General features: G+C 41.4%; 1 protein-coding gene across 1 annotated transcript in view; it reads left to right on the top strand.

The window, feature by feature from the left end:
- RASGRF2 (Ras protein specific guanine nucleotide releasing factor 2) overlaps positions 1-13,621 on the top strand; it is a 199,736-nt gene extending 186,115 nt beyond the window's left edge. Inside the window, exons 24-27 of the mRNA XM_074995389.1 lie at positions 3,754-3,833; positions 5,339-5,456; positions 6,250-6,318; positions 7,616-13,621. Of these exons, the coding sequence (XP_074851490.1) occupies positions 3,754-3,833; positions 5,339-5,456; positions 6,250-6,318; positions 7,616-7,708 (360 nt within the window). The 3' untranslated portion in view covers positions 7,709-13,621. The remainder of the gene's footprint in view (positions 1-3,753; positions 3,834-5,338; positions 5,457-6,249; positions 6,319-7,615) is intronic.
- Positions 13,622-15,192: the final 1,571 nt, after the last annotated feature.

Below are 15,192 nucleotides of genomic sequence, written 5' to 3'. Positions count from 1 at the left end.
TTCAGCAGTCCAGCACCATATTGTCTTGGATCATCCTCATTTCCACTTCTCTTCAGGGGTCCAGTGCACAGCAGTCTTTGCGATGGAGCTTCCATCTTTCCTGAGGATATACCCAACTCATCTCTAGTGTCTTTACATAATGATGGTGGCCCTGTCATCTTGCTTGCACTGTGCAACCAGGTCCTAATTTGAAATTATTCTTGGCCAAAAAATATGAAGGATCCTCTGAAAGCTTCTGGTGTGAAAAGATGACAGTTTACTGAGGTCCTACTCTGTCATCTGTCCTCATTCTGATCCATATAATAATCTTGATAAGATAAATCTCTGATGCAACTTCAGTTTGATGAGGATGCTGTCCTGCGATGACTTCCATACAGCATTCAGACTCATGAGCACGTTTGCTGAGTCTGCTCTGAATATCGCTTTTGAGGCCTCCGTCTTGTCTGATACTACTCAAGTATGTAAAGCTCTCTGTGGCAGGTAGGTCATGGCCATTGATCTTAACTGATGTTGGTACCTCAGTCTTTAGGGTCATGCCTTCTATCTTCTTCTGGCTAACTCTTACTTGGACATGTTTTCCCAAGGTGCACAGCTGATTTGTCTTCTCTTGCATATGATGATGCATATGGGAGAGCAACATGAGGTTATCAGCAAAATCAGCGTCCTCTACTGTGGAGAAGATGGACCATCTGATGCCTTCTGGCTCATCTTCTGTGATACATTGCATAACCCAGTCTATGACTAAACTAAAGAGCATTGGAGACATGATGCCTTATTCCAGTTTTAATTTTGAAGAGTAGATCGTTTCCCACACTGCATATAAAATCTCTTGATGAGCTTAGCACTTGCTGTTGTATTCCGTATGCTCTCAAAATACACCAAAGACTATCTCTATGAATGCTGTCGTAGGTTTTTTCAAAATCAGTAAAGTTGATGAATAACGGTCTCTACCATTCAATTCACTGCTCAGTGATGTTACACAGTACAAAAATTTGATCTATACACCCCTTTCCTTTGTGAAAGCCAACGTGTTCATTCTCAGTGATTTGTAAATAGCATCTGAGATCTGCTGAATCTTAGTGAGGATCTTGCTTGGCACTGAGAGGGGAGTAATGCTGCACCAGTTTCTTGAGAATCTCAGCAGTAATTTCACTCTTCCATTTCTCTGGCACCTGCTTCCCTTCCCATATTGCTGTAAAGAGCATTTGGAGAATAATGACTGCAAGTTCTGGGTCTGCCTTGTACAATTCAGTGTAGAGGTTGGTGTGTCCTGGAGCTATACCCTTTTTTAAGGATTTTATCGCATTGCTAATTCCTTCCCTTTTTGGTGGAGCAGTATTTATGTCAAGGTCTGTTTCCGCTTATAGAATATCAGCTTCTTCTTTTGGTGGTGGCCTCTTTAATATTTCCTGAAAGTATTCTGCCCAACGAGCCTCTTGTCCCCTGTCTGTTGTAAGTAGATTTCCTTGTTTTTCCATGATAGGGATGCTTGTACTGGCATGATACTTACTGCAAACAAGCCTGGTGGTTTTTGAAATCTTTCCATGATCTCTTCAGTAGCTGCTTCTTCAGCTTGGGCTCCAAGTTCTTCTATGTGAGCTATCTTACCAGCTCCCACCAGTTTCTTGACATACTGGTCTGCTTCTTCGTATTGTTGCTGGTATCATTCTTTCAGTCTTCCTAAACTTTCTAACTGGTACAAATCATTGTGTGCACACTGCTCTTAAAATACGGGTTACAAAGAGTATGGTTTAATGTTATTTATCAAGGACTATCTCATATTCACATGCATTGTGGGTCTTGAAGTATTGATTTTTGTAACTGAATTTGAAAAAAAATGGCTCTTCTTGCTATTTTGGTTGTAAACCCCTGGCCTAGGGTTTTCAACTGATTAGAAATTCTGAGTTTGTAGCAAATGCAACTACCATCTCTTCCTTTTCCAATCTATAGCAAGGCTCTAGAGAATGATCAATAATGAAAAATAAATTTTTAATAAACTAGACTAGGGTGCTATAAATAATAGGTAATGCACATTTCTAAATATAATTTTAACATTAAACAATACTAACATCTCAACTGAATGTGAGTTCAGCTTCTGTCAGGGAGTTGGAGGCAAACATGCTGCTAGAGTTAATAACTTTTTGAAAAATCATTCCTCTTTGTTTTCCCCAAACATATTTTCCAGTGTTTTTTGGGGGGAAGCATAATTTGGGCATACCCTTAGAAAACCACCCACCCACATCACAATACAAGCTTTAAGTTAGCACCCACAAGGAAATATGAAAAGAGGGCACTCAAGAAACACCTGGTGTAGAGACCTGAAGGCAGACACTAAAAAGACGGGGTATACCTGGTCAAAACTGGAAAAGATTGTCCATGAGAGCGGACACTGGTGAATGGTCATCAGTGGCCTATGCTCCAAGATGTAGGAGTGGAAGAGGCTTACTATTACTACTATAATATGATGATCACTAATCAGCTTGTATTCCAGTTCTGCAAAGATTTGTGCATGTGCTTAATTTTAAGCTTATGAATAGTCCCAAACTCAGTTTGCCTCTTTGTTGCATTGCCTCCTTGTTTTTCTCCTTTCTGACTTCAACTTTCTTAGGCCAGTAGGGGATAAATCAATGTAAGATGCATAACTCCTGCTACAAGAATTGTGTAGCTGGAGTTGACATATCAAAAACTGATTTTTGCCACTGTCCCCACAGCAGGAGGTCCCATCCACTTCCCTTACTCCTCATGACTACAGGGAGTACCAGGATTGACGGCAGTGCCCAGATACTCAATTTAGCATGGCCCCACTAGGCATGCTAAATCAAACCCCCAGAAACTTGACTGCCAGGCTACGTCTACACTAAGACAAAACTCCGAAATGGCCACGCAAATCGCCATTTTGAAGATTACTAATGAGGCACTGAAATGCGTATTCAGCACCTCATTAGCATGCTGCTGGCCGTGGCTCTTCAAAATTGCCTATCTGCTGATAGGAATAAGGGGATTTTAAAGTTGGCAGGGTCCTTTCGAAAAGAACCCCCATCTGGGCGAGCCGCATAGGAGCGAAATGTGGCAATTTCGAAGAGCTGCGGCTGGCGGCATGTTAATGAGGCAATGAATATGCATTGCCTCTGGCTGGGGCTGGTAGAGCTGATCTGGCTCCTTTGTCGGGGCTGTCCTCCTCCCCACTCCCACCCCAATCAGAGTCAGCTGAGCAGGGAACTAACCAAAAAATTTGATTATCTGGCAAATCCTGTTCCCCAGGGATGCTGGATAATCAGGCTTCTGCTGTATAGATGTACCCTGATTTGTCCACATACCAGCTACTGGCTGTCCTTCATAGTTCTGAGTGCTGCCTCAGAGGCACTGAACATCTTCAGTTCACAGTGACTTCGATGAAAATTGAGGACAAGCAGCATCTCATAGGATTTGGCCTCAGACACCTCTTGTGCAGTGCAGCTGAGGTTGTTCTGCTGATTATTTTCATGCTCCTATTCTGTTCAAACTTGCTGGGCAAAAATCCTTTGACTATTTGGTGCGTTTCTCAAGCCACTGTGGGTAACATTTTCAAGCCCCTCCCCAAGTCCATTTAGTCACTCAGGAGCCTAATTTTATTGAAGTAAATGGGAGTTTTCTCTTCATGGTTTAAGTCCTGTTTTCAGATACACTATTTTCATAAGTGCTTTTGCAAATTTTACCCCTCTGCTATAGTCAGTTTTTACACAGGGTGACACTTGTAATTTGTTCCCTTTCTAGACAAAAGCTCTCATGGACAAACTTCAGAAGACCGTATCGTCTGAGGGAAGATTTAAAAACCTTAGAGAAACACTCAAAAAGTATGTTTTTTTAAGCAATACATTAGCAATATAATTGTATTTTGTTAAGAATATTGGATAGCACTTACTGAAGATCAGAGCTGATTTTGACTTTAGCTTTTATAACGAAACTTGCACTGGGTAATACTTTTGCTGAATAAGCTCTCTGAAGCTGGCTTTATTCTGTTGGAGCACCATTGATTTGCTGAATAAAATGTAATTCAGTACCTCTTCTAGAGTAATATGGTACTTCTGGGGAATTACCAAAGCAAATTAAACTAGTATTTTGTAAGAAATGCTCACTGTTGGAGATGTTTCTTACACTTATTGAAAAAGTTTATCAGTATAAGACCAGCTTTATAAAAATAGGTTCTTTAATCAAAAACATTTTACTTTTCTGATAGTGCCTGTTTGACATTAATAGTCTCAGAATTCAGCATATGTGACTCCAAAGAGTTCTCGTTCCAGATTTGTTATCTCCTAGGGTGTGCACATGCAACAACTCATTCCAAGAGCTCTATCTGGAAAAGGGATCTCCCAGGCTGATTTTCAGTAACTGTGTTGAATCCTCCGAAGAGAGCATTCAGGAAGTAAACTACTGTTCATATAATGTACATTTTAAAAAACAGATAAGATTTAGGACATGGTGCCTATGTGTGGCCTGTAGAAGACCATTGTCAGGGAATCTGACTTTGTTTTAAAAGAGAAAAGGATGTTTTGAGTTATACGGATAACTGTCCCGTGTACACTTGTCAGTTAATCTAGCTCCAAACTTTATTTTTTTCTTTTATAACTGTAGATCATATAATAAAGACTTTATCCTCCAGAAGTCAGGAGGAAGTTGAACTAAGGTGAAAACATAACTAGGAAGGTTCCACAGCTGCATTGTCCTCTCTACAGAACAAATCACCCCTTCTCCCCTCCCTGCCTCCCACGTCCCAAGGACGAATTTAAAAAGTCATCAGTTCCTTAGAAGAATTTCCAAAGTCAGGAAATTGGACTGTTTTCAACTACATAACATATTCAGTATTTACAACAACAGCATTGTAAAGATTCTAAAATATTACTGAACATGAGCTACAGAGCACATACAATATGTTGCAAAGGCTAAAATACATACTATACCTCAGAACAATAGAGAGGACTTGTAGGCATGCTTCAGTGCATTTTCAGATGTGCATTGGCTTCATTTCTGAGATTTTCTGTTAAACTGATTTGAAATATGTTTGAGGGCATGTTCCAATCCTTTCCCCCTTTCTCCACAGGGTTGCCACTGGCTTTTACTAAATGTTACCCTTTTTTTGTGGTATTTTACACACCCGGCCAAATTTGCCTCTGGGAGTAGTGTGCACAATTCATGTGAAGTCAGAGCATCTACCCCATGTATATTAACCTGTGAATTTGTTTGGCCCAATTTGTAAAAGTATTTTTAGAAATAAAAGAACTTAGATAGGCGTGTGATATATAAAAAGAATGGGTTGTAAATTAAATCTTAGTAAAATACAGTTTAATTTCTCATCCTGCAGTTGTAATCCCCCTGCAGTTCCTTATCTTGGAATGTACTTGACAGACCTAGCATTTATTGAAGAAGGAACACCAAACTTCACTGAAGAAGGCCTTGTCAATTTTTCGAAAATGAGAATGGTAATTTTTATTTTCTTACATGTTTCCATGACAGATTTTGAAGTCGATAAGTTTAACATTGCTTTACATAGGACTTCTTTGAATTCAGATAGCAAGATTACACAATCTAGTTGCATAATATGAGATGGCTAGAACGCAGTTTTTTGCATATGAGCGGAGAGACAGTCTTTTCTCACCACCTACTGGCAAGCCAAGGGGTATTGCAATTTTGCTTTCAGTTTGGTCAGCAGAAAGTTGCAGGAAGAAAAAGCATTTGATCTTAGGATTGCAGGGACTAATAAATGGTCTAAAAAAATCAGCAACCTGGTACCACCATCAGGCACAGCCACTCAGAAGGGGGCTCTTTAGAGTGTGCTTAGGACTACTGCTTCCCAAGGATGTGAAAGGGCATTTAAAGGTCAATTCTCTCTCCCTTCTGATCTGTGGTGGTGTTCAGAGCTCCTCAGAGGCCAGCACTGGAGAAATATTGACACCAGCTGCTCTCCTGACTGTAGTTTAATGCCATGTTTGTGACTGCACATTGCAGAGGTCACTTGAGGGAAATGGGAGGTTATCAGGGTAAAGAAAGAAGGGACAAGATGGTCTGTCTGAGACAGTGTAATAGTTTGGCTGATTTGGGAAGGTGAAAGCCCCTCTCGAAACCACAAGCACAAAGCCCTTACCCACAGGATAAATTGTATCATTTTGGACCCAGTTCACTTCTGGTGTAGCTTCACTGAAGCCAATACGTTCAAGTTAAAGCACAGACCATATATGCAAAACATTTTCTTACATAAATGTGTTCCTTTGCTAGATATCGCATATTATCCGGGAGATACGCCAGTTCCAGCAGACCTCCTACCGTATAGAACATCAACCAAAGGTACAGTAATATGTGATGCTACGCACAGGTAAGCTTATACCGATGTCCGAGGGGCCACAGAAGTAATGAAATCCATGACTTCCACTGACTACTGTGACATTTTCTGTCCCTGGGCTGGAGCTTCCATACAGTCTGCCTCTGTAGCTACCAGTCCCCATGTGGTGGAGGAACCCGCAGCTGCCCAGCCCTGGTGGGCCATGGCAGGAACTCTCTGCAGCTGGCCAGCTGCAGCAGGCGTTCAGCAGACCCCACAGTTGCCCAGCCAGGGTGGGTCATTATGAAACCCCACAGCAGCCCAATCCCATGGTTGGTGGGCCCCAGCAGCAGCGGGTGCTGAATCCACCTGCCCCTCTTGTCAGGGATATTTTTTTGTGAGAGTCAAGGACAGGTCATGGTTTTTCATGAATATTTTTTCTTTTCTGTGAACTGTCCATGACTTTTACTAAAGTTATCCATGATAAAAAATTGACATGCATCTGATGAGGTGGGTCTTTGCCCCTGAAAGCTTATGCTCCAAAAAATCTGTTAGTCTCTCAGGTGCCACCGGGCTTCTTGTTGTTTTTGTGGATACAGACTAAACACGGCTACCCCTCTGATCCATGATAAAAACTTAGCCTTAAGCATATGCACTATGATGAAGGCTTTGCCTGCTATTGACAATTGGTTACACAGATGGGGCCCAAAGCTACATCTTTTGTTCCGTTATAGGAGTCAAACAATGGAATTTATCCTGATAGTGTGGGTTGTGATAAGCTGGTACAGCTCCATTCTCTTCTCAGACTTTGCACATAAGAGCAATTCTTGCCTCCACCTCTTCAGGAAGTAGCTCCTCCTGGCAGAGGAGTCAGTACGCTTTTAGTGTGTCCCTGAGTTCCATACCCCAGTGCATTGTGGAACTCAGCTCCACAGAGGAAGCCCGCACACAGGAAGGAGGTGGCAGGATACAGCTTGATCAGCTGCTGCTGCTTAGACCTCTGTGGTCCTACAGGACAAGTTGTCCCCACACTTCCATATTTTGCTAGTTTTCATAGTAGCCACATGGCTGAGACACTAGACTGAAGATTTGCCTCTTACTCAGAGGTTTTTTTAAACATCTTGAATACTTTGTACCACCTATAAATAACTATTCTGCTTCACCAAGTAAACAGAACATAAAAGGTGATTCCAACATTTGGCTGAAATGGACTGAAGCTGGTAACTGGCTGTTACGGTGATGTGGAGAATAGAAACGTTCAATTAAAAATATACAGTCTCCTCCATTTTAAAATATACATTGCAATTGTTTTCTGTATTCCAGGTCACTCATTACTTACTTGACAAGAATCTCATCATAGATGAGGATACTCTGTATGAGTTATCCCTAAAGATTGAACCCAGACTCCCTGCCTGAAGAATGAGCTTCATACCAGAGTTGACAGAATTGTAGTGTAATGAACAAAATTATGCATGCCATGCCCTACAGATCACAAGGGGAAAGATTGAGAAGATTGCAAACTCGTTTTTTCAGTAAAGGAGACAGAGCCTCACAGAATTTCCCTCTCAGACAAGGAAACCAGATCCTGGAGGTGAAAGACAAAATGCTTCAGACTTGAGGGTTATACGATTGTTACTTTGCAAAGATAATGTTTTGCCAAATGGACTATAAATCTAACAGAAAACAGAAGCCTTTTGTGAGAATAGCTACTTACTGCAGCCATCCTAACGGGGAAGAGAAGGATTTAAACATAGGTACTGAATTCTGTTAGACCAAGACAAATGGGCAAGTGCAGATGGCATTGATCTGGGATAGGTAGCTTATCAAATGTGTACGTATTGAGGCGTTCATGGGATTAATCCAGGCTCATTATACTGTATTCATTGCAAAAAATAGAAGCTTGAGAGTCATTTACTAACCTTCAGTGTTAGGATAATATTCAAGATCTTAGCTACAGCACATGCTCTTCAATTTTTTGTTATAAATTAGATGTTTTCATTTATAGAATATTAAGGTCTTAAAATGTCTTATCTGACTTTTCTAATGTGGAAGGTTTTACATGCTACAAATTAACTAATTTAACTTTGTAAATATTGTTTTCACCAATACATAATGAAGGAGTTCTACAATGTGAAAAGCAATGAAATATGTTAATGGTTATAGGCCATGGGTGCATCAGTTGGAATAGCTGAGTTTAGGAGCTGTGTTTGGGATTACTTCGCCCGCATTTGTGAACATATCATGAGTGAGATACTTGGTCATTTTGCACATTGTCTCCTGAGAAAGACACTCGGATATTCTGTACCTATGGCATTCTTGACAGTTCAGTGACTGTAAAGCACTGTCTGCACACACTTGCCAACAGATAATGTTCAGCAATGAAGAGAGCGGAATTAACTATTTTATTTTACATGATATGAATTGTTTAAAAAACACTATTTTTCTCCTCAGCTGATCAATTCTAATATGTTTTTTTTCCTACAGTGAAGCTTGACTGTCATCAAATATGAAATATAGTTTCATTTGGGGAAGATAGCATTTATCTATGATTATCTGCTAGAGAAAATAAGCTGTTTGTAACTGTTTTTCAAACCCATGCTAGCTACCGTGTGATTCTGGGTAGAATCCATTTCTGCAAATATATGGTTCTGCATACAGTTTCCAGTTAAAGACTGACCTATTGTAGTTGCATGGAGGACAAGCTCAAAATGCATGCTATACAGTAGGTCTTAAAACCAAATGCAGATCTTAGCACTGTTAAATAACTAGGCTGGAGCAGTGTTCTTGTTTTTCCAGTGATTATCAGCCAGTTGATGAAATAGGGCAATATTATTTGTATACCTCCCAAATATCCTCTCAGGGAGAGAGATTGTGACCTGAGCCTATTTAATCTGACATTTCTTACCACAAGTGTGAAGTTTCTGAATGTTAACAATGAAAATGGATCTGCCTGGCTTGTGGCTTTTGTCTTTATTTGCACTTTAATTACACTGTTAGCCCAGCCAGGAGCCACACAATAAATTCCATTTATTATAAATATAAACACTAGTATTTATAAAAATACCTTAGTAAATGTAAATATCATTATGCGTCTTGCACCAAAAGGCCATCTTTGTAAATAACTGCATGGTTAAACATCAAAGAAATGCTGGTAAATTCCTCATTTAAAGAAAAGAAAGAAAGAGAGGAAAATTCTAGAAGCATTTTTAAAGCGTTCTGGTTAATGAATGCTGTAGAAGTTAACATGGAAAGTGTTAATTATAAGTGCTTTATATTTTTTTTTCAAAAAGTTGCTTGTTCTTTTCAGAAGTGACTGATAAGAAGCTGATTGCATCCTGATGCATGATAAATAAGAAGCATGGGTTATTTGGATCATAAAGCCAACCTGCTATGTGTTTTGTGTGTGTTCATAATACAAAAAGAATTACCATAAGTCAATTACATAAAATACTTGAAAGTCACTCAGTGGAAAACAGAAGCAAACTGGTGTTAAAAGCAAGTCCACTGCTCAACATTTTTTTATCCTTATTCACATAACAAATGAAAGTGTCCTCCTAACAGAACTGTGGCACAACTTGTTGGCTGCTACTTCATCTTCCTGAATACCAGTTTGCTAAATCTGCTTTGTAGGTCTGGAGAGCCCTTTCCAGTCATACTCTAAGGGTGCAGATTTCTGCATGTTTTCCTCATTATCCTAATTTTATCACACTTTTCACACAGACCATATGTATCTAGACTAAGTGTATCACTATGTTACTACATGTATTGGAATAAATTATATGACACCAATATATACCACTTTACAGTTTCAAAATATTCAACAATTATTTAATCCTCACAATACCACTTCAAAGGCAGGACATAAGTGGGTGTCTTCCTAATTTACCCATGGAAAAATTAAGATAAAGAGGTTAATAATGCTGAGTACCGCAACTCCTCTAGAAAGCAATCGATGGTGCGGTTGCTCAGGACCTCTGAAATTCCACATCCTAAGTGATTTGTCCAAAGTTAGTAGGTTAGTGACAGAGCTGGGATGAGAATCTCAGAAGTAATTGGATCCTGGTGGTGTCTTTAAACCACCAAAAATGATGTTTCCTCATATAAATCTATCTCACTTGTTAATGGCGAACATAACTTAACTAGAGCTGGAGACTACATTCTTCTCCCCAGGCAAAGCTCAAGCATGTGAGTTTTGTGCAGGGGTCCTGCACAGGGGCTGTGGGGTATTATGCTTTCCATAACACGAACCAAATCAGTAGTGGGCAGTCTGTGGGTTGCATGCAGCCCATTGTGGTTCAGTGTGTGGCCAATGAGATATTTTGTTTACTGCTGCCCAAGCCCAGGTTTGCCAGATTCTTCTGGCTTCTGTCCACACAGTGTATTTTGCTACCGATTAAACCTCTCTCATCTGGCATCCTCAGGACCTGACTGGTGCTGGACAAGAGAATTAGCTGGATAATGGGAGGTCATTATTTTCTATCGCATTACCAACACTTCTACCATTTAGTGTGCTCTTAGAAGACATTTAGGGGTAAATTACAGCTAAATAACAGCAGAGAACACTGAAAGCTAGGACTGGTGGCTGTAAACAAATTTTATGGGACCATGGGAAACTTGGCCACACCCATGACAAGTGGTCATACGGCTAACTAAAATCATGCTGGATTACAGAGTCTGCCCAACGAGAGAGTTCTGGATTAGAGAGGTTCAACCTGTACTTGTATTACTGAAGTGACATGCACATAAAGCCAGGGGATGTGAAGTGAGGTCTGTGTGGATTGCACACAACATAGACTGTGAGAGCCATGTGCTCCTTCTGCATCCAAGCAAAGTGTCGCTATGGTTCAGTCAGCACACCCCGCAAATTCTACGCACACAAACACACTTAGTAAAACTACTCTATCCCAGGAGACCGTCTTGGTTATGAAAATCTTGCAGCCAGCTGAAATGGGGCGGGGGGCAAGACAGACTTGCCAGTCCCCTGGGCAAGATAGGGAGGTTGCTCCATGCCCCCAGAAGGGCTGGGGGGCAAGCAACCTTCATCACTGGCCAGAGTGAGTCTCACACCCTCCCCCAGGCGAACTTCAGAGCCTCCTCTGGCATGCTACATGGCGCTGCAGCAGTGATTTAAAGAGCCCAGTGCTCTGGCTGCTGCCTCTCCTGCAGCAGCAGCAGTGACAAAGGCGCCCAGATACTTTTGAATAGCTGGGCCACAGGGCAACTGCCCTCTTTGCCCCAACGTTCCCTCCCTGCCTGCCAGCCCCAGGCAGTATGCATGGGTGGAGGGTTGTTCATGAGGCCTATTCTCTAGCCTAGGTTATCTGTCGCAGAACGAATGCATAGAGCAACTGTGAGCCACTCTAGTGTTGCTTCAGTCTCTAGATACAAAGACGGGCTGAAGCCCCCGTGTGCTTCCACCATGGGAAGTGTATTTGTCTAATTTACAGCTTCACTGGCCTTGCAGTCAACTTTGCTGTAAATCCTCCCACTGCAGTGCCCCCAGTGCACAAGGAACATAGGGCTGCCCGGTGTGACTTCTCTGAGCCTCCACCCTGAATGCTGAAGGACGTAGACCTTCATCTGCAGCTTTGGGTTTGCACCACAGGGGAGGACTAGCAGGCCTGCCTTTCGCCTGCATTTATTTGCAAGCCTCATGGCTCAGTCCTGCTCACCTTGTCCACAAATAATTCTCCTGACTTCAGAGGTGCTGCCTGCACTGAGGGCAGATTTAGCCCTTCATTTGCAACTATGAAAAATTTACCTCTCTCTCCCCCAGCTTTATTCTGGTGAATCAGACATAAAATCTTACTCTGCTCCAATGTGAAATGACATATTCTGTACAGCCTTGGCCATGGACATGTAACTCATTTCTCTGGGAACAGGGATATAAATAGTAACTGTGAAAGACCAAATATTTGCTACTGGTGTGTTATGGCCTCTCACATAGTGTAGCTGCATTCCTCTGGCACTAAGCCAGAGTGTGTCTAGCTGCTCCAGGGGTATACAAGGGAGAGAGTCCAGACCGTTCTCTTCTCCTCCAGATGCCCTGTACAATGGCCCTGTCAGGTGCATGGGCTGCTCCTTTCTATTAGCCCCTGCCTACGAGATATATCCCACAAGTGAAGGGAAGGAGGCAGAGCTGATTGGAGACCCAGAGAACAATCTACTTAAAGGTCTGAAGGAATACACTCCCCATAAAGGTCTGGGTGAATTCTGCCTCAACTTTCCCTGTCCTGGTGCACTCTTATGTGGGACAGGGCCTGTATGAATAACTGAGACCATGACTGACTATGAAGTAGAAGTAAATGGACCTGTTTAGCTTGCAGCCAACTTGTATATTAATTATGTAATTTTCTTTTAGCAATTCCAAAAACATATTACATGTGTAAGCTTGTGATGACTGATACTCATGGGACTGATGAAAATGTTATTGTTATTGGAAAAACAAAACAACACTCCATCTTCTAGCTTTATTTCTGTAGTCCTTAAAAGCTTTAGTTATTTTATAGGTTTAAATGAAACGCTTTAATTGTTTATTTAAAATATTAACTTTATTGTATCAGTTTTGATTTCAGTAGCTATTCATGATCTTGGATTTTCCTAACTAAGTGTATTTATTTGAAATGGCTTGTCTTCAGTTTTATTTGAATGAAGCATTAATGTTTCCATCGCTTATTCTCCTTTGTTGGAGGGTAGCTCAGGGGTTAGCATGTTGTCTTTGTAAGCTCAGGGTTGTGAGCTCAACCCTTGAGGGAGACCTTTCAAGGCTTTGTGGTGGGCTAGATTTAAAAACATGTGCCAGGGATGGTGATAGGTCCTGCTGTGAGTGCAGGGGGCTGGGCTTGATGACCTCTTTAGGTCCCTTCCAGCTCTATGAGATATGTGTAAGTAAATAAGCGGTTTAAAATTGATTAATAGAGACATTTCTAACTAATCATAATTTCTGCGAACTAATGCCAAAATCCTGCAGTCCTTATTCAGTCAACAATCCCATGGACTTCAATAATACTTATTTGAAAGTAAAAACTTCAGGATTTAGGCCCTTAACTGGCTATCTGCCACTCTGGGGTTTTTTTTGGTTCCAGAAGTTTTCATGTCTCCATGCAACATGTTTTACAGTTTTTGTGCTCACTTTTGGTTGCTTCATTGTACCTTTCATTTTGCAATAGTCTCTGGAGTTTTGTTCTGTAGGTGAACAGACCTGTATTTATTTGACAGATGTATTAATAACTATCTCATCACATTAATGCACACCCAGATGTTCTCGCATGTACTGTAACTGCTCTTTTGACACACAGTTATTGCTTTGAATTGTTAGTAAAGCATACCAGGCAGGGCATTATGCAAATATTCAAATTAAACATTTTCTTTTTCTAAATTCCAAACATTATTGTTTGCTGCCGTTTTATTTTTATCTTCTATTTTTATTTTATTTTACAAGCTCTTGCTTGGCTCCTTATCTCAAATAATTTTAGTTTTTCTTCATTTAAATCATTGTTCTAGGATGAGGCTGGCCATGCAGGGTTCAGTATGCAGGCTGCCCCAGGGAAAGAGGAAAACCCCAGCAGCAGCTCTCACTGCAGCAGCGTGGGGGACAGGTGAGACCTGCATGTCTATGGCCACTGCAGCTGCAGTAGGCATAGCTGGGAGAGGGATGCATGTCCCTCCACTTAGGGGACAGACACAGACAAACTCTCTGAAATATATAGTAGACAGCTGCCCCTTTCTCTACCCCTGCCCACGGCTTCCCTAATGGGCTTATAGCTGTCCCAGTCGCCATCTCGGGCCCCTTGCTATCCCCTTGTGATAATTATAAAGTACAGCTGCCCTTGCTAGAAGAACCTTCCCTTTCTGTTTTATGACAAGCATATGTGCATTCCAGACACATCCCTTTGTCCTGGCAGAACCAGGCCCTGAACTTGCTTCAAGTTATGATAAGAAGGAGCTGTGTAGGTGGTCCTGGCTCTTACCATTTAGGGGGCATTTGTGAACAGACAGACAGACAAATGGACAGATTAACATGTTCACAGACAGATGAATGCTCTCAATTATATAGCAGATTATGGGAAAGTGAATTACATCTTACTTCTCCTACACTTATGAAGTCATTTTTACAAACACAGGGGAGGTAGGAAGAGGACATAGAAATCCAGGCCACAATCAGGCAAATTTTCTTCCAATGTTGTTCATCATCGTCATCAATAACCGTGGGCTCAGCGCCCGTTGGTGTCTGATGCCTCTCTCACTATTTCCTTCCATCTTTCCCTGTCCAGTGCAGAGTGGCTTAGTTTCTGTAGACTAGCTCTGCACCAATCTATTACATCATCTATCCAGTTTCTGTGGGGTCTGCCTCTCCTATTTGAACCATCCGTTATGCCGAATACTAGGGTCTTGATTTTTCGTTCGTCGTTCATTCTGCATCCAGTGTTATTGCTGGAGAGTAATACGATTTATAATCCCATGCATTGTTCATTTATGTATGTTTGAAACACATATTTATTTCATTGGCATTAGAACTGATTTAGACTTGGGTCAGTCTGATTGAGCCCGTTTCCTAGATAACTATAGGCATGGGCAGTAGTTGAAGCTTTCCCTTGGGGAGCTTCCATCCACAGGTTCCTCCCCTCTGCCCAGGCCCTGCCCACTACCTCCCTCCTCTCTTTCCTCCCACATGTCCCAATTCACTGCATGCTTCTCCCCTTCCAGCCAAAACCCTGACCCCAAGCAAATTATTGTTGGGGAAAAAAAAAACCAAAACCTTCCCCTTTTCTGCAATTTCATTGCTGACAAAATGGAGCAGGTTTTGTACCATGTGCCAGATATGCAGCAGGCACCAAATTAAAAGCACTATATTTGGGAATAAGAAATGTCAGTCACAGTTTTTTTGTTTTTTTTTTTAA

The sequence above is a fragment of the Carettochelys insculpta genome, chromosome 5, assembly GCF_033958435.1.
Source record: "Carettochelys insculpta isolate YL-2023 chromosome 5, ASM3395843v1, whole genome shotgun sequence".
Classification (NCBI taxonomy): domain Eukaryota; kingdom Metazoa; phylum Chordata; order Testudines; family Carettochelyidae; genus Carettochelys; species Carettochelys insculpta.
Note: the sequence above shows the minus strand (reverse complement) of the source record. Positions and strands in the feature narration are given on the sequence as shown.